The following is a 22857-nucleotide window of genomic DNA, read 5'->3' as shown; positions in this document are numbered from 1 at the left end:
ATCGTTGAGACCTCCCTGGGTTTGACAGTGATGTTTATATGCCATATATACCGTTAATAACGTCATTCCTACTGGGATGAACTGAAAACACAAATATTAGAATGATTCAAAACTTTTGTTGGCCCACAGATATTTCAACTGTGGACGTTCAATTATCCCGTTTTCGGCCCACTTGAATACTGGATGCGGCTCATTGTTGGCTTCATATCCTAAAATGCACTAAAAAAGCAGACGGATGGGGAGGATTTCTCACAAACATCACAGTGGGCCCCACCTGGGTTTCCTGCTTTCGCAGGAAGTTTCTGCGCTGAACCAGGTGGGGTCTATAGTGATGTTTTTCAGGAATCCGCTCCGTCCATCCATTTTGTGAACTCATTTTAAGAGAACAGACCAAAATTGAGAAGAATCAAAGACTCAAGTGGGCCGTACTAAAGGAAAAGCTGTTTACGCAAATTCCTACCGTTGAAACCTCCCTGGGTTCGACTGTGATGCTTACATGCCATCCAGATCGTTAATAACGTCATTCTTACTAGGATGAACTGAAAACATAAATATTAGCATGATTTAAAACTTCTGTTGGTCCATGGATATTTCAACTATGAATGTTCAATTATCCCGTTTTCGACCCACTTGAATACTAGATATGGCTCATTTTTGGCCTCATATCCTAAAATGCACTCAAAAAATGGATGGATGGGGAGGATTTCTCATAAACATCACAATGGGCCTCACCTGGTTCCCAGCGTAAGAACTTCTTGCGATCCTACGAAAGGCTAGCCTTTCGCAAGAAGTTCCTGCGCTGGGAACAAGGTGGGGCTTACAGTGATGTTTTTCAGGAATCCACTCCGCCCATCTATTTTGCGAGCTCATTTTAAGAGAGTAGACTAAAATTGAGAAGAATCAAAGACTCAAGTGGGCCGTACTAATGGAAAAGCTGTTTAGGGAAATTCTCACCGTTGAAACCTCCTTAGGTTAGACAGTAATGCTTACATGCCATCCATGCTGTTAATAACGTCATTCCTACTTAGGATGAACTGAAAACACAAATATTAGCATGATTCAAAACTTCTGTTGGCCCACATATATTTCAACCGTGGACGTTTAATTATCCCATTTTCGCACTACTTGAATACTGCATACGGTCCATTTTTGGCCTCATATCCTAAAATGCACTAAAAAAACGGATGGATGGGGGAAGATTTCTCACAAACATTACAGTGGCCCCACCTTGGTTCCCCGCGCAGAACCCAGGTGGGGCCCGGTGTGATGTTTTTCGGGGATCCGGGAGTGGATTTTCTCGAGGACATCGTAGTGGCCCCAATAGCTTCCGCCAAAAGCCATCTTCCTTTTGGCGCTTTCAGCGGGGCACCGGCAAAATGGCGTTCGTTGACAGCGAGCTTTACCAAATACCGTCTTTTCCCGAACCCCAAACCCTTGTTCCCAATTCTCTCTCTCTCTCTCTCTCCCTCTCTCTCTCTCTCTCTCTCTCAATGGATTCGTCTGCTCCCAGAACGAATTCCTTTTTCCGCGAATTCTACTGCCGCATCTGCCGCCGTTGTCGTTGCTACTGTTGCTGCTACTGCTGTTCTTCTCTCCCCTAAAATCCCTCTCCTCTCCTCTTCCGCTTCTATTTCCCAAACTACCCTCCTTATTCTCTCACCCTCTTCCTCTCTCCCCTTTTCCTTCCTCCCTTCCTCCTATCCTCTCCCTCCAATTCAACCCCATCGTCTGATCGATCCCACTCCAATCAACTCCAGCATGCCCCCCCAAAACTCTCCCTCATCCGTTCGATTCGACGCTTGCTGGATGATGGACAATTCAGCATCCTCCTCTATCCTATGCCTCTGAAACACCATAGAAGTCTCCAATCTGCCCACCTTTGAAACATAGCAGGCTGCTGTCAGGTCCTGGGCCCCAGCATGCATGAGAGATCGTGAAGAGCGATAGTCAGCTCTAAGGGGTTGTAGAGCTTGTTGCTTCTGGGAACCACATGTGCCGGGCTGTCCTCGAAGTGCTCCGTGGTTACCTCATGAACAAGTACTCCGAGGGCGTGTGTGGCAGAAGATTCCACGGCAGGGGTTAGTATATTGATCAGATTGAGTTGCTCTGCTGCGAGTGGGTCCTCGCAGCATTCTGCCTTGATCCAGATAGGTGGGGCGCCAATGTCTAGCTGTATTCAAGAACTACCGTGATTTTTGCAATCTACATGGGCCTACTTCTTCGATTGGATCATGCAATTGGATCCACTGTCAGGTGGGAACTTGAGTCACATGAACTATATGTCGAGTAGCAAGAAGGTTTCGGAGGCAGTGATTTTCTTCGTGAGTCTTCCATATAAGGTGATCCCACATGCGGGGTAGATCAATTACAAAAGGCTTGAGGAGCAAGCGCTGGATTACCAACCCATGATACTGATACACGGCAGGAGCTCATGCCCCAGGGAGTGCTGATATCTGTGGCTCAGGCAGGTTGTGGATAAGTGCCGGGCAGTTTGGCTATTTGATATGGCTCATATTAGCAGTCTTATCACTGAAAAGGTGCGTAAATTCTGGCTGTCATGGTTTGCTTTGGATTGATACATGATCTAGGAATTATGTTGCTTTGATAGTAGATTGGGGAGGTCAATTTTTGTAACAATAGAGTGGAAATAGTGAATTAGTTAAGAAAGTGGACCAAGAATTTTCCCAAAGTGACCACTTTCAATTTCTGGGTTCGATAGTTCGCGAGAGTGGAGAGACTGAGAAGGATGTTGCTCATAGAGTTAAAGCTGGGTCAAAGAAATGGAGATGTGCTTCTAGAGTTGTACTTAATCATTATGTACCACTCAAATTGAAAGGGAAATCTTATAGGATAACTATAAGACCAGCCATGCTTTATGGGACATATTGTCGGGCACTTAAGGAAACAATGTGTTCGTAGGATGAGTGTAGCTGAAATGAGGATGTTGAGATGGATGAACGGGAAGATGAGGAAGGATAGAATTAGAAATGAATGCATTTGAGGGAACTTAGGAGTAGCATCAATAGGTAATAGGATGAGGGAAAGTAAACTTTAGATGGTTTGGTCATATGCAACGGTGGACCAAGAACTGCATCGTTTAGGAGTGAGTTGGTACAAGTTGAAGGCTGTAAAAGGGCAAGGGGAAGGTGACGCAGGACCGATGCATGAACCAATTAACATATGAGATCAAGTAATAAAATTAAGACAATTAACAAAAAAAAAACACAAGCATTGCCATAATCATCACGAATCCCATGAAAACCAAGAGAACATCATGCATGATCTTAGCCTAAGTTATCAACATCATCATACAAGATCATTAAATAAAACGAAACTAGGATCTAATGGATGTAGGGTTATCCAATTAGCTTAGGATATAGTCTATTTTAAAGTAGAAGGCCTAATACAACTTAGGGTAAAAATTATGGTTTGGGTAATTTGGAAAAGTAGGAAAATTAGATATTTTAGGTTTACGGTTAGGGTTTTGGGAATGGAAGAAAGTGGTTTTAATATAAGGACGATGGAAAGCCAAAAGGGGCAAGGTGTGGCCGTACGGCCAACCTGATGGCCACATGTGTGGCGTGGGATGGACGAGCTAGGTCGGTTAGGGTTTGAGATTGTGGATAGGTAAAGAAAAGATGGGTTTATAAAATGATAAAGGCTTAGGATGGGAGAATCGAAGAATTTGAAAAAAAATACCTTGATGGAGGTAAAGAGAGAAGATGGTGTGTAGATAGATGGAGACCTCGCACCTCCGTTGATGAAGATTAGCCTCACACCAATCTCCCTTCCAAATTGCATAGAAGTATCTTTAAATCACATGAAGATGGAAGAAGAAAGCAAGAGTTATATATATATATCACAAAATCCAACAAGGGAGAGGTTTAAAATCAACTAAAAATACTTATAATGGTGTTTAAACATAACATAAACAAAACTAAATCATATAAGCTGATAAAATTTAAGAAAAACTAGTGTGGACGCTCTACGATCAATGGCCCGATCACGTGATCCAACGGCCCGATCGTCACGTCCATCCAATCCAACGATCTGGATCAATCCATAAAGCATCCCATGTACGTCTTCCTACTATGGGGTCTTTCAGATGCTCGCACATGCACATGAGGTCTTCAACTTAATTATGGATTCTCGCCTGGACACAGGGAAATCAGTGCGGCCCGTCTCCTCTTCTGATACGTACGTAAGGGTGTACGTGACATGGCGTCCTCATCAGAAGGCCTGAAAGGACGTGGATGGAGGTAGTAAGAAAAGATTTGATGACCTATGATCTATTTGAAGTTATGGCCCTGGATAGAATGGAATGGTGGAACAAGATTCGTGTAGCCGAACCCAATTAGTTGGTATAAGGCTTAGATGTTGATGTTGTTGTTGTTGATGATGATTTGAACCGTTTACTTTACATTACAACTCTATGGAAATTGGTACCTGTTTACATCATTATATGGGTTTTGAATTGCATGATTATTATAAGATTGCATCTTCCTATTTTTGTGTTGTGGGTCTAGCTGCAATTCCTATTTGCTGGATACATGGTATTCAAAATCGGTTACATATCAGTTATAACGGCCGATACGTAACGGTAACGGTTGATACCGTTACACGATATGGCCCCGAAATGGGGCATGTCTATTTTTTGGGTTTGTAAGGGCTGTTTCAGGTTATAACAGCCGTTATGGTATCGTAACAACTGCTACGAACCATAACCCTAAAGAAAATGGGAAAAAATGAAAAAAAAAAACCTTCTCCTCCTCCTCCTCCTCCTCTTCCTCTTTCTCTCCTTCTTCTTAGCCACATGGATATACAACAAATGCATTGAGGTGGGCCCCAATTTTAAAGGGATACTCACCAGTGGTCCACCGAAGATTTAGATCTATATGAATTTTTGGACCATGCCTTAAAATGAGTTGGTAAAATGGATTGATGGCATGGATATACAAATACATCGAGGTGGCCCGCCTGGCCCACTAGTGGTCCACCTGATTTTATTTTATTTTATTTAAATGCCCTTAAACGACATGGATATAATGCATAATCGAGTGGACCCTAGTACATGGCCCTAAAAATTTATACATGAGGTATATATCAACTCAAAATTAACCAATTAAATTTTGGGACCATTGTTGCTAAGTCACAATCCCAAAATTAAATTGTTTGAATAATTTTCACCAATAGTTTGCAAACACTTGTTTTTTGAAATACGGCCATTTAATAATTTGCATTTTTCACTGTCTAATAAATGTCCACCAATCCATTAGTGGGATAAGTGCCAATAGATTACATTAATTTGATGCTAGTTTGGGGCATCAAATGGTCCCCAAATCAGCCTCGAATCAACAACACTATTTACCCCAATTTTAATTTTAATTTTTTAAAGATCTATGGGGGAAAATGATATCAAATTGTTAGGTATATGAATTACATAATATAATACAAAAGTCCCTAAACTCTATAGATTGAAATGAAATGTATGTGAGTCATGAAGTCTGCAATGCACTAGCACTATAAATAAAAGGGAAACTTGAAAATATAAGATGTTTTGTATTACATTCATTATAGTAAATTTATATAGATATTATATAGTTAGAAAACTAAATATAAAAGGTTTGCAGTTAATTCTTGGTTGTCAGGTTCATAAATCCATCAGACAACCTGATATAGCTTTCTCACCAAAGATTGGACCATTACACCACCATAAACATGTTCACAATTATAAATGAATGCATATTTGGAATATTTTGAATATTCCGGACTTAATGAATATTTTCCAGATTTTTCTGAAAAAAAAAATTTCGACCGTTACACACCCCATATCTGCCTCGTATCAGCTGATACGGGGCGTATCCGTATCGGTAACGGTGAGGACTGTTAAACCCACCGTTACCTGGTCTGTTTAAATTATGGGCCATCGTGGATCAAGCTTGGTCCGAAAGTGAGCCTAATAAGATGATCGTAACTGTTCGTGTCTTTCTGGTTTGTTTGGATTGCTGAGATTTTCTATTTAATATCCATTTGATCATTTGGATGATTTGGACTAAATCATCCAATTGGTGGGAACTTTGGGCTAAGCACCATCTTTAATACGACTGTTGATTTTGATGGTCTAGATTGGCATGCATGTATGGCACATTGGCATTGTGGTGGATGAGCTGCAACACCCTAGTGAGAGGTATTTTACATTTGTTATGTTAGGACAATGGGCTACTTTATTTTGATGAAATATATTGGTTTGGTATCAGTATACCTTCTTGAGACAAAGCAACCTAGTTTTGATCTTTGCATCTATGTTGTTTGTCACTAGATTACCCTATGTACTTGGACAAATCAAATTGATTTGTCAGTTCACCACTAATTAATTGGTTATTTTTGTTTAATTGGACAAATCAGATTTGCATATCTGACAAAGTATGAAGAAGAACCGTCTCTATGAGCAAATCCAAAAAATATTTTCGCTGAGATAGATCATATCCTTTAATCTGACAACTTCTATACCTATAGATGACTCGGATCTTTTGTAAGTAAATGCCTTTGAAGATGCCTCTTAAGCTCCTCATTTCGCCCTATCTTCACTTCATGTAATGGCAATATCATCAACTTATATACTAACATAATAAGGCCTGAGGAGGCCTTTTTGTACAAAGACGGAATGATCAACACGACTTTGAAGAAAGCTATAGTTTAGTACAACTTTACTGAATTTGTCAAACCATGAACGTGGTGACTGCTTCAACCTATAGATTGTCTTAGTTTACACACCTTGTTTTACTCCTTTTGAGCAACAAATTCAGGTAGTTGCTCTATATAGACTTCCTCTATGAGATCACCATGAAGAAAGATGTTTTTTAACATCCAGTTGGAAGAGGGGTTAGCCATGATTAACAACTATGGAAAGAATAACCTGAATATAGTTAAATCTTGGCAAAAGGAGGGAACGTTTTAGTATAATGAACACCAAGGGTCTGTGTGTCTCCCTCAACAACTAAGCAAGTCTTCAAACGCTTGATTGTACCTAGAGCTGGGCATCGAGTCGAGTCGGACCGAGTTTGGGCTTACCCGGCTTAATCCGGTTCTGAAATAGATCTGGCCTGAACTCGACCCGACTCGATATTGAGTCTAGCATGCCTGACCTGATCGGAGTCCGGGTCTGGCCTGGACTAATCCGGACCGAGTCTGACCTGGTCAGAAGTATCGAGTCGGCACTGAGTCGGATTGGGTCGCCAAACTGGCTTTCTAGGGCAAAGGCTTGGGCTCAAACACTTGACCTGAGTGCTGAGTCCGGGCTTAAAAATCTAGCCCTGGGGTGTCCATACTATGCTAGTGGTGAATGGCTCGGTGCAATCATTAAGTGGCTTACTCCTGTACAAAAAGAATGAATGGTTTAAAAGTAATCAACGACCTACCCTGGTCAAAATATAGGCTTCGCTTAAAAGCACTCGTGGATCTGTCACAAATTTTCAATGATCAAAATTATATGTATGAAACAAACCTACATTTTTTGACCACTTCTCCTTTCTTCTCCCATTTAGCGGTATAAGATTAGTCATATGAAAATTAAAATGAGCCCAGTTTCATTTACAACATTTTGCAATGCAAAGAAGACCCCTCCTAGAGCTGGGCATTGAGTCGATTCGGATCGAGTTAGGGCTGACCTGATCCAATCCGGTTTTGAAATCAAAAGTAAATAAACCATGTCCATAAAACAAACAAAGTAAATAAACATTGTCAAAGATTAAAAGTATGTTCAAAATCTCAGATGGAGTTTCAAACCAATAAACCATTCATTCATTCAATATCCTCTGTATGATAAATGACTCTGTGGCGTGTAACCCGAGTAACCTTGTCCATAATAGTAATCTTCTCCTCCACCTTTGTTGTCAAAATCATCCTTTGGTTCTCTTTTTATGGCTTGAATTGCGGGAGAACTCTGGGCTGAGTCCTAGCTGGAGGTGTTTAAAAGATGGTTGTTTACCTCTCTGCTGAATCGGATGGTGGATATGTCTTTCCATTGTCCTCATTCATAGCTTCAACAAGTTTTTTCAGCCTCTTTTTATGATCTGATTTGTATGGGATTCCCAATCGCCTATAGAATGTTGCGAGACTTTTAAGAAACTTTGATGATTTATTGCTTGACTTATGTTCCGTACTCGTGCCTGCTTTGGCATCATGTTGTCTTGGAGGGGTTTGATGTTGTTGGGTGGTCCTGGATGCTAATTTCAAACTTTGTTTTACGACTTCTTTATAATCCTGTTCTTCTTGTTCCCTTAATGGTCCTTCTTCTTCTTCTCTACTAACTGTGGGGGCAATTCCTTTGCTTGACCCTTCTTCTGCCGGTTGTATTGATTGTAGGGGTAGGGGTGGCAAACGCCTTTGTATTTGAGTCGAGAATGGCTCGAAATAAATCCTAGACTTCTGGAGGAGCTTTGCTACATGGGACAACGTTTCTTTCCCAACAAGCCAAATGTAATTTTAACCGATTTGTTTTGTTTACTAATTATTTTCCACACAACTTGCATTGCAACTTTATCTTTCCGTCCTCGAAGTAGACTTTGGCTCCATAATTCTAAATATCTGCTGATGGATCATCTTCTGATGACATATCTATAAGTGTGTATTTTGAAAGAAAGAATATTTGGTTAGGTTGAGGCAACATAAAAAGGAATAAAGATAAATAAACACAACCAGCAAACCATATGAGATTTAAGCAACATTAAGCCATTTAAAAGCATAAATGAAAAGAAGAAAAATATAAAAAAGAAACATTAAAATATATATACTGATAAGTGATAAGCATAGAAAATATCCATCCACCCATCACATGTTACAATTCAAGTCCACAAAATAATAATTGTTAAATTGTTGTAAGCAAATGCAAGGGAAATAGAAGGCAGTGTCTCATCCCGCTTCATGCAATTGTTGTATGTACTCTGTCATCCTGCTTCTCACTCTCCTCTTCCTTGAACTCCTCATCAATAGAGTTCCTTTTTCCCCATTTCGAATGCAACCAATCCTTTGTGCAAATGAGCTCTTCAACTGATTCCGGTGTAAGTGAGCTTCGATACTTGTTCACGACCCTACTCATACTAAAAGCAGATTCCGATGCTACGGTTGAAATTGGAATCAATAGTGTCTCGTGCTATTAACGAGAGCACAGGGTGCTGTGATTCACGAGCTTTCGACTTCCACCAGTCTAAAACATCAAATTCTTCGTCGCCTTTATGGTTTACAAGTGGCTCCTTGAGATAGTGATCAAGTTCTGTTTGAGTTGTCTGCGTTTGAGTCTCAACTTGTGCCATTAAAGACATGAAATCGTCGATCGTGTTTCGTTGTGCATTAATGCTAGAACTACAACCCACTTGAGGAGTTTGACCTGCGGTATTGTCTTTTGTGGCCCTCAAAGTTCCTACATAGAAATTGTATAAATATTCAACTTCATCACAAATCTTGTCGACCTCATTGGCACTCTTCTCATCATATAACTTTTTAAAAATGAATATAACTATAAACATCTTGTATCGATGATCAAGAATGACTGTAACAACCATTATCAGATTGCACTTAGACTAATACTTATCAAACTTTAACTGCATACCTATAATAATTAATTATAGAAAGTGTAGTCCACTACAACTTATATACAAAACATTTTTTATTCTCCAAAGTTCTGGTAGAAATATATTTTTTGTTGGATACTTGCTTCTTGAAAAGATCTTTGTTGTGTCGTAAAAAATTGAAAGGAATTTGCGAACTGCTTCAGCTCTTGTCCAATCATCATCAGAAGGCAATCACTGATACGCACTATCACGCTCCGCATATCGAGAGAATGCATCTCTGAAAGCTATTGCTGAATCCAACATTTTGTAAGTTGAATTCCAACTTGTCATGACATTCTGCTTCATCGTTATTTGAGATGACAAATTCAACCGTTTCACGATCTCATTCCATGTATTTAATTGTGGAGGTGACCTCCGTATGGTTAACTTGTCTTACATGAGTAAATGAAATGTTTAATTTAGAAACAAGATCCCTGATATCATTAAAGATGTAGAAAGCCCTCGATGTTCAGCTTTGACTTTTGCCAGCTAAATGATCTTAGCCTTGTGCCCTTGAAGACAATTGGGACGGGAGGAGACATTGATAGGAGACACATGCCTTCTCTAAGAGCAGTAGTGGCATGGACGGATTGAGCCAGAGAATGTGAGCAGTGTGTGTATTGCTGTGTCCCTCAAAATCCCTCTAATGCCTGCCGTAATGTGGGAACTAGACTGCGCTGACAAATATTCATTGTGACTAATAGGGCTGTACACGAATAGAGTTAGCTCGGTTAGCTCGACTCGACTCAACTCGAAAAAGCTCGATTTGACTTGGTTCGAAACCGAGTTCGAGCTGATTTTTTGAGCTCGAAAAAATTTCAAATTGAGTTTGAGCTTGCCCGAGCTCGACTCAACTTGGATCGAACCCAACTCGAATCAAACTCGGATCGAACTAGTTCGGTGACTTAGGTACTTTGATATTGATGTTGCTCACCAAGTGTTTGGTGAAATGACGCAACGAAGTGTCGGCTGGGGCAAGGAAAGTATGTTTTATCAAACAAATACCATTTTTTCATGATTTTGATGTTGCATATGAGGTGTTTAATGAAATACTTGTAAAACCACTGCTGATGTTTTATATACAGTGAGAATTTGAAGGTGCAGTCCATGTGTTTGTAAAATTGCTGCACAGGCGAACTCGGCTCGATCTTGGTTCGAACTTGGCTTGAATTGGCCCGAGCTGCTGACTGAACTGAGCCGAGCCGAGCTGGCCAGTCAGGCTCGACGATTGAGCCGAGCTGAGTTCGAGCTGAGGGCAGCCAGTGGCCAAGACGAGTCAAGCTGTGCCCAGCTCGACTTGGATTGACTCGTGTACACCTCTAGTGACTAACATTTAGAGGGGGCACCTTACACCACCTGGAACCAATCGTCATTCAGACCTGCTGATGAGCAGCTTTTGAACTTGCTAGATGTGGCTGCCCACTCAAGAATAGAATTTTGATTTTGTCAACAAGCAATTCAATCGAACCCTGAGTGCCCCTAAGATTCGAGTATTTCTCTTTCCAAAATTCCAACTCATGGTTAAAGGGTGTAGGCTCCATAGAACTCTGCCTTTTCCCTGAACCACCCATTGCCTCAGCTTGAAAGTTCCTCCCCAGCTGACTACCTTTTTACCCAACTAATATGCAACGACTTCAAAAAATGATTCCACAGCGATGAAGCCACCGACTAATGCATAAAGGGGTGAATTCCAAATTCCTCTTCCTCTTTGCACATGATCCATTCGTTGGGTACAGCCTTACTCCTGTGTGTTAGGTCGTTCAGCGGAAGGACTTTGTTTAGGGCAACGAGCCAAACAAATGCGACGACTCTTGGAGGGGCCACTGATCTCCATTAGGGTGTTGCAAACGGATGTGAGTTGAAGCTTGAAGTCTGCGGAAAAATGACCTGACAAATTTGCACAACCCATTCCATTTCCATACTCTGACGTCTTCTTCATTTAGACTGGGATATACCTCTAGCATGCAAAGCAGCTGCTGACATCTTCTAGCTTTTCTTAAGACTTGTAAGAATGCCATTCCAAACCAAATCTGCCCCTGTTGTATTGATTCATTCGCTGACTAGAGCATTCCTCTTACACACTTATTTGAACATACTTGGAAGTTTAACAACAAGAAGCTTATCCTCAATCCATTTGTCATTACAATGAAATGCACGTTGTTTACCTGAGTTTACAACAAGAAGCTTATCCTTGATCCATTTGTCTTTACAATGAAATGCACATCGTCTACCTGAGTCTAGGCCTGTCGAGACAGAATTTACCCCAGGTTCTGGGGCTGATCTCCCATACCTAAGACACCCTTCTGTAACTTGGACATAGGCCCTACCTACCCACCTCCTCTGGGCTCCCATCGCCTGTTTGCCAACCCATGCTAAGATTACATTTTCCATTCAGCACCTGTTTCTTTGAGAAGAACCTCCTTTACAAGTAACCTGCATAACAAACTCCAGTTCATCTCTCTGATTAACCTCCTCCATTTTTAGCTTTTGAACGCCTTTCCAACTAAGGAGGTGGATTTTCCTTCGTTTTCTAAGCCGCCCCATAAGAAATCTATCTGAAATTTCCCAATCTTCTCAGCCACTGTGCTCAGTATCTTGAATGGAAGATTAGGAGTAAATTGGGAGATTTGAGAGTGTCAATTTGATAAGAGTAATAATGCCCCCAAGGGATAAATACCCTCTTGTCCAAGAGGTGAACTGTTTCTCAAATTTCTCTATCGCCAGGTCCCAGTGGAATTCCAAGGTATGTAATATAGTTGGACTGACGTTTGCACCCAACCAGCTCTGCCAAATGCCTCACCCTCTGATCTCCCAGCTTGATGCCTGCCATCTCACTCTTCCCCAAGTTTATCCTTAGTTCGAAACAGCCTCAAAGCTTTTGAGGATAAACTGGGTATTTTTGCTTTTATCACTTAAATATAAGAGAGAGGTTCCTAATTCTCTCATTCTCACTCACTTCTTCTTCTTCTTCTTCTTCTATACAATATGATGAAGTGGCCTCTAGGAAGATTTCTTAAAGCAGATTAATAGTTTTCAGAAATTTAACCGAGTACAACGCACGAGTTTTCTTATCTCACTGCACAAAAATTGGATGTGTCACGACTATGACCATTCATTGAGTGGGTCTCTCGATGGATAGGTTGCTGTTTGCAAATTCCGAGATTTGGAAGGTACTTCCATCCAATTGTAATGTTAGTGAGATTTTTCTATTGTGGTAGATCTAGAATGGGACCCAACTAATGAATAATCAAGGCAATGGATGAACTATGTACTGCATGTCCCTTTTTTTGCCCTGTGCGCATTCATAGTCATAATGTGGAGCACTGCTCGTTGCACCATGTAACCTTGGCTGTTTTATTGTACAAACAACTAAATAATTTTAAATATTTTAAAATTTTAACATTTTAAGTAAAATATCTTTAGCTGACTCTTGTGCGGGCTCGACCATAGGGGTGGCAATGGGTCATCCTAGGGCTAGGCCGAGGTTGGCCCTGGCTCGGTCCTAGTACTATAAGACCTGGCCCTGGCCTGGTTAGGCCCTAACAGGCTAAAGAGGCCCAGCCTTGGCCCTCACCCTAGAGGTCGGGACTGAGCTAAGACAGGGCTGGCCCTATACTATAGGTTAAAGATAAGCTACATATATGCTACATGTACAATCAGTTTGCAATTGATGAGTCCGTGTTTATGAACCATTATGCTCTTCCATTGTATTAAGCAAGGTATTTGATAACAGTAACAGCGGCTGTAATAGCCACCACCTTTACTGTTACAATATGGACCAGGTGTCCTAGGCCGGGCCAATGCCCTGTGTCTTAGGGGCCAGGCAGTGAGGCCTAGTCGACCGTTTCTTTGAGCCTACCCGACTCTACCTCACATTGGGTCAAGTCTTTTTTTTTTTTTTTTTTGGTTTATGGAATGATAATGACTTGAAATGCTCCTAACAACAAAATCAGGCTACATCTGAACAACTACTGGTTCCATGGCTTCAAACTTGACTTACCCTATGTTGTGGAATCATCATTCAAGTGTATAATGGGGCGTTGAATTTTCCAATTCCTTTGTTTGGAGTGACACTTTGCTGGCATAGTCTAATCGTTGGAGTGAGACTTTGATGGAAAACTTTATTTGGTAGATGCTTTCGCATGTGAGGTGTTTCCTGATCTTCCTTTTTTTTGTAGCTAAGAATTACTAGGTCTGTGAGATGTGCCTCTTTCAATAAAAGCACTATGTTTGGCAATAATGGTGCTATTTATGTATCTCCCGTAGGCGTGAGGATTGGCTAGGTTTTTGGCATATGCTTTTGTTTGTCCCTTAATAACTTACCCACACGGTGTTGGCAAGGACACTTTTTTTTTTTTTTTTTTTTTTTTTTTTTTTTAAAAAAAAAAAAATTTAAAATTTTTAATTTTAAAAGTTGTGCAATGTTGACACGGGTCATCATGGATGCATTGTTTGTCTCTCTGGACATGAATCATGTAGAGGAGAGGTCATCATGGATGCATTGTTCGTCTCTCTAGTCTAGACATGAATCATGTAGAGGAGGGGCCATCTTGATGCCTGGTGGAAATGAGCCCAACTCATTTTACATATTTAGAGGCCTGCGAAAGGACAAGCATACTCAGAAACATTTTAGATAACAAAGCCATGCTCTAAAAAATTGGGACCTTGCTTTTAAAGCAGCCGTTTTAGTTCAGAGAGCAATAAATTTTAGGGTGCTGCAGAAGTGGCAATGTAGTGCACACGCCAATGATCTGAACTGTTCATCAAATGGGTCGAACCATCCTAATACCCTGACATGAAATTATTGCTTAAATCATCTTCAGGTGGGCCTCAACCATACATCAAATCTGTAACATTCATTACCTTTTTTGGTGGAACGGTTGCATGACAGTTTCTGCCATCTGTCTTGTCGGGCAGCCATTTGGGCAGAGATGAGTTGGGTCATTTTTGCCCAGCAACCAAATAGGCGCCAAGTTTTATGTTTAAATTTTTAGCATACTCAGTTTCTGGGATGCTTTTTTCTTTACATATAAATGATTGATTTTTAGGTTTATTATTTATTTATTTATTTATTTTTGGGATAGTTTATGCAACGATTTCAATGGGAGGAGATCCAGTCCGGTAAAGTATTTTTTGGTTCTAATCTATTTCCATGGATGTGCGGTTGAATCTGACTCTTAAAAACTACCGTGTTCGGCACTGGCATGTTGACAGGGCCCAAGTTACATAGGTTGGGAGGGAGTTGATCATGTGGTGATGGTTCTGAAATCATCTGGTGCTTCTGCCAAGACATCAAGGGGCTGTTTAGCGGGCAATTTTGAGACCATTGCTAAGCTTCTTTTGAGTAGTGCAGATTGCAATGCAGAGAGAGCATGGGAATTCGCAGAAGGATCTCCTCTAGGGTCTGCTGAACAACAAGGATATTGTTGAGCTTAGGATCCATGCCGAGCGCTTTGCAGTCCAGTTTGCTATGCCAGCATTTGAAACTTGAACATTTTAAAGGCTGCTTACAAGCTTTCATACTAGTTTTTTATCTACCATGCATGTGGTAACAGATCCAAATTCCTTTCTCTGCATGTCTTATACATCTTTCATCCTTGTAAAATTCCAGATGTTCATTTTTCCTATTTCGCATGGAACTATTCAAAGTGCAATGTATGCATGGCAACAGAGACAAGATCTGGTTCCTTTTAACTTTGGCTAATAGCCTCCTATACTTGTGTAAATTATAAAAGATCATAATTTTGTATTAGATCATGTGTAAATTATACATGAGCTGCCTTAGAAAATGTGAATTTTGTAGCTGTCTATAATTTTATTCAGGTTGCAATCCTAATGTCATGATAAAGCTGGAAGCTTGTATCTTCTGTTTCAAGTAGGCTGCTAATGGATTCCTGTAATGCTGATATATTCTTTCCCTTTTGCAACTTACAGTGGTAGGAGTACATTCTATGTTCACTTGCATTCTTGTGTTAATTTACATTCATTCTTATGACTCTGCAATCATGTATCTAGTGCTTCTGAGCCAGCATATAACAGCTAGCGCCATACAGGTGCACGCACAGGCTGGGAATCGTTGTCATTTAGGTGTTATGAGAGCTATTGAAAATTGGTCTACATAATGGCTGTTATTTAACAGTAATGGTGGGACCTGTGATGTTATATAAGCTTATAATGACTGATTTTACAAAAATGGTCCGCAATGGGCTGGTGCGGGCCAATACATTTTTTTCTTTAAAATTTTTTTCTGATCATTACAGAATATGGTTGGCTGTTACTGTTACCAAATAGCTGGTATGAGATAGGTCTTGAGAGCCAAAATAGGGTTACGAAGGGTTATCAATTGATGCAAGGATCCTAATTTCAAAGTCCAAACATTATGTTTTTGTTAGATGGGGAGCTAGTAAAGAATACAACTGGGGCTTCCAAGAGGTGCTTGCTGAACATATAGGAATGTAGTTAAGACTGGAATGCTTGATCAGTTGGGCCATTCTAGGATTCAGATGATCTTGTGTCATGCGATGTTGCGTTACAGTAAACACTATTTGTCATGGAATCTTAATGATCAATTGCCAATGATGCCTAGTGGGGGATCCTGTCATGTCGCCATGCGAACGAATCGATGCGATGTTACTTATTGTGGCCGCCCTTGTACTGTTCATTGAATTCTTGGCCTTCTCCTTTCCACTTACCTCGATTGATTGAACACTAGGACGTTGTTGAGTTGAGGTAATTATAGTTTGAGATTGCTGACAGGGGAGGAAAGTTGGATCTGATTCGCTCTCTTCGGAAATGATTCAGAGTGGTTTACGGAAAAGATTTGCTGTTTGTCTTTGCCGCAACGATAATAACTCTGGTAGATTTTGGGGACACTTGTGTCGGGAGTGATTTAAAAGGCGGAAGCGATGGTGGGCTCTGATGGGACTCCACTAATTAGTGAAGAAGTTGAAAACCTTGAGAGCCCTAGGTTGGATCTCCTCACATTTCTGCAGAGCCGCTGTTATGGATTCCAAATTGTGATCCATGGGTAAAAGAAGCCTCTCAAATGCTTGGAGACTCAATCAAATGGTATTTAGATTTGAGACATTCCAAGGCCTCTTGTCGGGAGTGATTTGAGAGAGGCGCTAGTGACCGCAAGCTAGACGATGTGACTCCATGCCCCCACGGTTTTAGTACACCTAATCAATTAATGCCAGTGAAAACCTTACGAGGCTTAGCTTTGATCGGCTCATGTTTTTGACATAGCTGTCGGTTAGGTGAATCCATACACAGTACTTAAAAGAGGCAAAAGTACCTCTTAAATGTCTAAGGATCGAGTCAAACAGTTATCCAATACAGATATTCCTAGCTTCTGTCATCTGATTCATCGAAGATCGCTGAAAAAAGTCCATTTAACTAGATGGGAGGACTTAGAACACATCTAATGATCATGTTTCCTAGACATTCTGAAATGGGTCCCTCTCAAACAATGGTGGTGCTGGTATGAACAGTGCTCTAGGATTCCATACCATTGAATTGCTGGTTTTTCCATGTTTGTTGTTTTGGATGCAGGCACCCACTACGGATTGAGAACATGGGGGAGGAATATCTCATGTTTTTGACATAGCTGTCGATTAGGTGAACTGATATGCCATACTTAAAAGAGGCGAAAGTACCTCTTAAATGTATGAGGACCAAGTCAAACAGTTATCCGATACCAGATATTCCTAGCTCTTCTCTTCTGTCACCTGATTCATCGAATGTTCTCCATTAAAGTCCATTTAACTAAATGGGCGGCCTTAGAACACATCTAATGCCTCTTAAATGTCTGAGGACTGAGTCAAACACCTATGCAATAGGATATATTCCCAGCTCTTCTGTCACCTCATTCATCGAAGATCGCCATTAAAGTCCATTTAACTAAATGGGAGGACTTAGAACACATCTAATGATCATGTTTCCTAGACATTCTTAAGTGGGTCCCTCTCAAACAATGGTCTAATTGTGTGGCGATGGTATGAACTGGGCAATGAATAGCCAGAAAAGTCCATTTAACTTAAATGGGAGGCCTTAGAACACATCTAATGATCATGTTTCCTAGACATTCTGAAGTGGGTCCCTCTTAAAAAAATGGTCTAATTATGCGGCGCTGGTATGAACAATGCTCTAGGATTTCAAACCATTGAATTGCTGGTTTTTCCATGCTTTGTGTGTTTTGGATGCAGGTACTCAGGTGGAGATTTTATTATATGCGGCTGGTCTAAGTCACACCATCGAAGAACTCTTTTTGAGCCTTGTTATTTGTGCTGCCGGAGAAACTGGTGCATGTAGCCGGTTGTGCCCACTTAGGCTGTTGTGGTCATGCCGGCCCAGCTGAAACAGCTCATGCGAAATACAAAAGAAAAGAGAGCAAATCTAAACAAAAAGAAAAGATGATCAGGCAAAAGTTAAAGTTGTAAAGCACTCTGTTAGCTGTAAAAAGAGAAGTCCTTTTCTTTAATAGGTGTTTCTATAACCTGTGTGCTGCGCACGGGCTGATGTCCTTTTGTGGTGCTTAAAAAAATAGGATACATGGGACAACCGTCCGGTGATCTAGATTGTTTGTTGGGTGGGTCCCACCAAAATCACATGGATTGAATGACCCCACAATATTGGTGGGAATTTCCTTGTCTGCATTGACTATTGAAGGCATTATTTCCTTACAAAAAAAAAAAAATAAAAAAAAATCCATTTGTTAGATCACTGATCCGACGGTTAGGATTGTCTCATCAGTGAGATTTTTCTGAAGTGTCTAGACACTAGTTTGATTCCCTTTTCTTACCAAAGTTCTTGTGTTTGTGTGATACGAACTACAAGACTAAATGATATGACATGGGGATTGATAGTGATACTAGACGGCTTCCTGACTGATACATACCCCCTTTCTTTTCTACTTTTGAGAGGAAGACATGACAACTTTGTACTATTGTATTACTAATGTAGAAGGTGTGGCATGTGGTTGATAAGAGAGTTGTACCATCCTCTTGCAAAAAGTAGAAAAAATGGGTGTATTTGTCAATCAGGATGGGAATAAATAGTGGGCTCTCTATAACATCCAACTGTCTTTCATACATTTCATTTTGATGTAACGTTTATAAATGTGTTGGTTTATGTTGCTTTCCATCTTAAATTTGTAAAAATATTTCTAATGCTTCTTTTGTAATTACTTTGATGTTGAAAAAAAAAAAAAAAACTTTTCAATTATGTAGGATTTGATATATATATATATATTGGCTTTCTCAGCAATGCAACTCTTTTGTCTTTTGGGGTTTGTATTCAAGCTGAAAACAGACAAGGAAACAAGTTATAGAGCTGTTTTAGGGAAGACATTTAAATTTTTTTTAATGGGGTCTGAAATCCTTGCCATTTCTGAGAAAGAAAGGAAGTGGGAATTCATTTTTTATTACAAAAAAAAGAAGAAGAAATCTTGTTGCTTGTGCTATTTTCCTGACAACACTTCCTTTTACAGCTCCCCCTTTCATTTCAATGAAAGGAGCAGACATCAATTTCTGGTGAAGGGACTGAAAATCAGGAATAGAAATTTCAAGTTTTGGAGAGGAATAGAAAAAAAAAAAAAAAATAATAAATTTCCAGTTATTGAGCTAAAAAGCAGCAGCAAACATGTCAGGGTTTGTTCAGAAGCTTTCATCATCATCTCCATCTATTCCTAAGGAACCGAATCAGACAAAAGCTTCCACAAAAATGCTTTTTAATTTACTGGCAACAAGGAATCTCCAGTCTCCCTTCTCATTATTCTTGCAGAAATGGAATGATTAGTGATTAGAACTGCACCAGCCAGCCCATATGTGAAGAAAAAAGGGAGGAAGAGGGAAGGAAATAAATAAATAAATAAATAATAAAATCAAGTAAATGAAAGAGAAAGGTTTCTATTTTCTGGTTTTCATATCTCAATAACCATATGCAGATATACTTCATATATGTAACTGGGTTTTGTTTGTAATGCCTTGTGAGACAAGAAGAAGATATCATTTTCCCTTTTGAAGAAATTTACAGAGAGAAGATGCTGTTTAGATTGCCTGAATTTCCATTGAAGTGGAATATTTGTTTTTTTTTTTTTTTTTTTTTAATCCTCTTTACTGGAGATGGGTATTTTTTCTTTCTCACTAGAAACCTGTTTTTTTCTTCTTCTTCTTGCAATGCTGTCTGCAAAATCTTCAACTGTAACTGCAAAAACAAGAGGAAACAAAAGAAAGAAAAACAAAAACAGAATCCTCCCAAAACCTGTTTTCCCTTCTCCCTTCATAATCTTCTCTCTCTTACCTGTGACTACAAATATCCATCAGCTTCTTTCTCCCTTCAACAATCTCATCGAAGAAATCATCAAGCTGTCCTGCAATACTCTCAGTTCCTGATTTCAACATCCCAAAACACCCCTTCAAATTCTCAACCCTTTCACGGAAATTCCCATCGGCTTCGCATTCGATCATCCCTTGAGACCTCCTATCCAGCTCTGCTCGCAGCTCGTCCATTGAAATCCTTGCCCTCCGGAACTCATACAGCAGAATCCCTGGCCGCCCATCGATCCTGTTAATCTCCGCCACCACCCGCTGCTGAAGCCTCGCCGTCGATACCATGAATGCCGACCCAAAAAACAAACAGCCCTCCACGCCTCGGCGGGAGCTGGAATCAGGCCAGCAACAGACCAGTCCCCAGAGCAAGATCATGAGGAGGAGAGAGCTGACATTCCTCATCGCATAGAGAACGCCCCTGAAACCATTGAATCCATTGAGTTTGGATTCAATCGAGACCTTCTCATCAAAACGGAGCGAGAGCGGTTGGATTCTGTTCTCCATCAAGACTCTGTTCTCTTCTTCCAAGCCCATGGCTTCTCTGCGGCACCCGGAGATTGCCCGCATGACCTGTTCCAAAATGAAAATAAAATAGAAAACAGAGGAATTGGAATTGAATTTCTAGAATTACATAGAAACAAACGACATTCCCGACCTGACGTGAGAGCTGGATGCTTGGATTGCGGTGTCCATCGAGGGAAGATGCCACCTCGATGCCAGCTGAATAATAATTCTCCATGCCGGAGATGCCGGACTTGAGGACATGGCATGCTTCCCAGAGCCTGGAGCTCTCGTCCATGTACTCGTCGAGCCATTTCTCTCCAACAGGCAGGTGGAGCTTCTGAACCAAGAGGGTGAGCTGGGAATGGAAGGAGCGGAGAAGAGAGATGACCCGTTGAAGGAATTGGATCGACATGAAGTTGTTTGAGGAGAAGGAGCGTTCAAGATCATCGATGCCACGAGTGAGGAAGGAGTAGAAACCATTGACAGAAGTGGAAGAAGGATCCATGAATGAAAATTGAAATAGAGAGAGAGAGAGGGAGAGAGAGTGATTTGACTTACAACAGAAAAGGAGGTGAAATGGAAGAAAGAAGAAGAAGAAGAAGAAGAAGGTGGTGGTGGTGGCCAAAGGGAATGACTTAAAAGCTCGGGTTCCAATGTGAAAAGGATGGTTGGATGCTATGATGGGTGTTTCCTATAGAGGGGATAGGATGATTGGGAATCTGCCATTTTCATTGTTTAATGGCAGCAAAAGGAGTAGAAAGAGAAGCAATTCAACCAAAAATTACTTCTTTTCTTTTCTCTCTCTCTCTCTCTCTCTCTCTCTTTTTTTCTTCCTCTCTTTTTTCTTTGATGGTCTTTTGTAGAGAGAGAGAGAGAGAGAGAGAGATTGTAACAGTAGTAATAGAAGTAGGGAGTATTGGTAGTAGTAGTAGCAGTATCTTGTTCATGTTCTTGCATGTATGATTTTTTTTTTTTTCAAAATTTTAATTTTAATTTTTTAATTTTTAATTTTTTTTTTGGGTTTTGGAAGATGGATTGAAAGTTGACTGCTTTGACTGAATTTCCGGGAAACTCCTTCTCATTCGATTTCTTTTGCTTACTTTTTAATTCCTCGAGCAACTGGCTGACCTTTTTATTTTCTTTTTCTTTTTTGAAATTTGTTATTTCTCTTTATATAGATATTTTATTTTAATTTTTTTGTTTTTTTTAAAGGAATTGAATGATGGGTTCTTTGTGTGGGGTTGCATGATTTACTGTGATGGACTATGGTTGATCATGCACATTAGATCTGTCCTTCTGATGCTGGCATTTTGTTAATATTCCTTAATCCAAACCGTCCGAATCACTCTCTCTGGTTCATAACCCCATAATCACAGTAATGGGATGATCTTACATGTTCCAACAACTAGTTTTGGGATTTGGACAACCACCCAATTGGTATACACTGATCTGATGGTTAGGATGATTTAATCAGTGTGAATTTGGGCCACACCCCATATAGATTGCCATAGTTAATCTGGACGGTTTGGACTGGTCTACATATCACATGTGCAGTGTATGGATGCATGAATATGATCTTCCACAATACTCAGCTGGAGCTCCAAGAATACTCCTTGGTCCTTTGTATGTAGATATGCATCTCTCTACTATGGAAATCTTCTTTTTAGGATATCTTTCTCTTTTTATGTATTTATTTATTTATATATGTTGGTTTTTCAATGGAAGAGTAATTTGATGTACACATGCAGTGTATAATGATCTACATGCATACACACTACACCATCCAGTGAACACAAATCCAAACCGTCCAAAGTATGGGTCCTATGGTGGGCGTTCAGTACACTGGAAGGATGCATGGATGACTAAAACGGAATCAATTCAACGGTTCAGATTCAATAAATAAATGCTTATTAACCAAAGGTTAGAATTTCTGATTCTCTAGCTCTACCTTAATCTACAATGTGGCCTACAATTTCAATGGTTTGGATTTTTCAAAAACGTACTTTGTGTACATAAGCTGAGTGCATGTGCATGAATGGACACAATCTTCCAAACCATCAAATAATATTTTTTTCAAAGGTATGTGGGATACTACGAGAAATATAGTAAAATGATATTATATTACAATTTTATTTTATTTTGAAAGGGGAGGAGTTGGGGTGTGGAGTGCTCGTGGGTTTTTGGAGAATGGGATGATACTCGAGAGCATGTTGGTCTTTTGAGATCTCATTGGAAAGTGAAGAACTAATGAGTGTTTCTCTTCTTCTTCTTCTTCTCTCTCTCTCTCTCTTCCTTTGCCAACCCAACCTCTCTCTTTCTTTCATTCCAATTCAAATTCCAATCATACTCCTAAAATATCAGCCTCTTTGTCTATACAAATACCGTATTGAGATAATTATATGAGTCACATACTTTCA

The 22857-nt window shown here is 40.2% G+C and overlaps 1 protein-coding gene and 1 long non-coding RNA gene across 2 annotated transcripts; one reads left to right on the top strand and one right to left on the bottom strand.

Moving 5' to 3' along the window:
* The first annotated feature begins 1308 nt into the window (after positions 1 to 1308).
* LOC131237440 (uncharacterized) lies at positions 1309 to 15363 on the top strand. Its single transcript, XR_009167240.1, has 2 exons — positions 1309 to 2537; positions 14823 to 15363. It is a non-coding gene; the product is annotated as an uncharacterized LOC131237440 (long non-coding RNA).
* A 4134-nt stretch (positions 15364 to 19497) lies between these two features.
* On the bottom strand, positions 19498 to 21281 carry LOC131237439 (uncharacterized). The gene is made up of 2 exons (XM_058235196.1): positions 20592 to 21281; positions 19498 to 20506 (listed from the first exon to the last, which is right to left on the bottom strand). Exons 1-2 carry the CDS (start codon positions 20943 to 20945, stop codon positions 19904 to 19906), a joined length of 957 nt encoding a protein of 318 aa, XP_058091179.1. The 5' UTR covers positions 20946 to 21281; the 3' UTR covers positions 19498 to 19903.
* Positions 21282 to 22857: the final 1576 nt, after the last annotated feature.

This window comes from Magnolia sinica, chromosome 2 (genome assembly GCF_029962835.1).
Source record: "Magnolia sinica isolate HGM2019 chromosome 2, MsV1, whole genome shotgun sequence".
NCBI classification, from domain to species: domain Eukaryota; kingdom Viridiplantae; phylum Streptophyta; class Magnoliopsida; order Magnoliales; family Magnoliaceae; genus Magnolia; species Magnolia sinica.
Note: the sequence above shows the minus strand (reverse complement) of the source record. Positions and strands in the feature narration are given on the sequence as shown.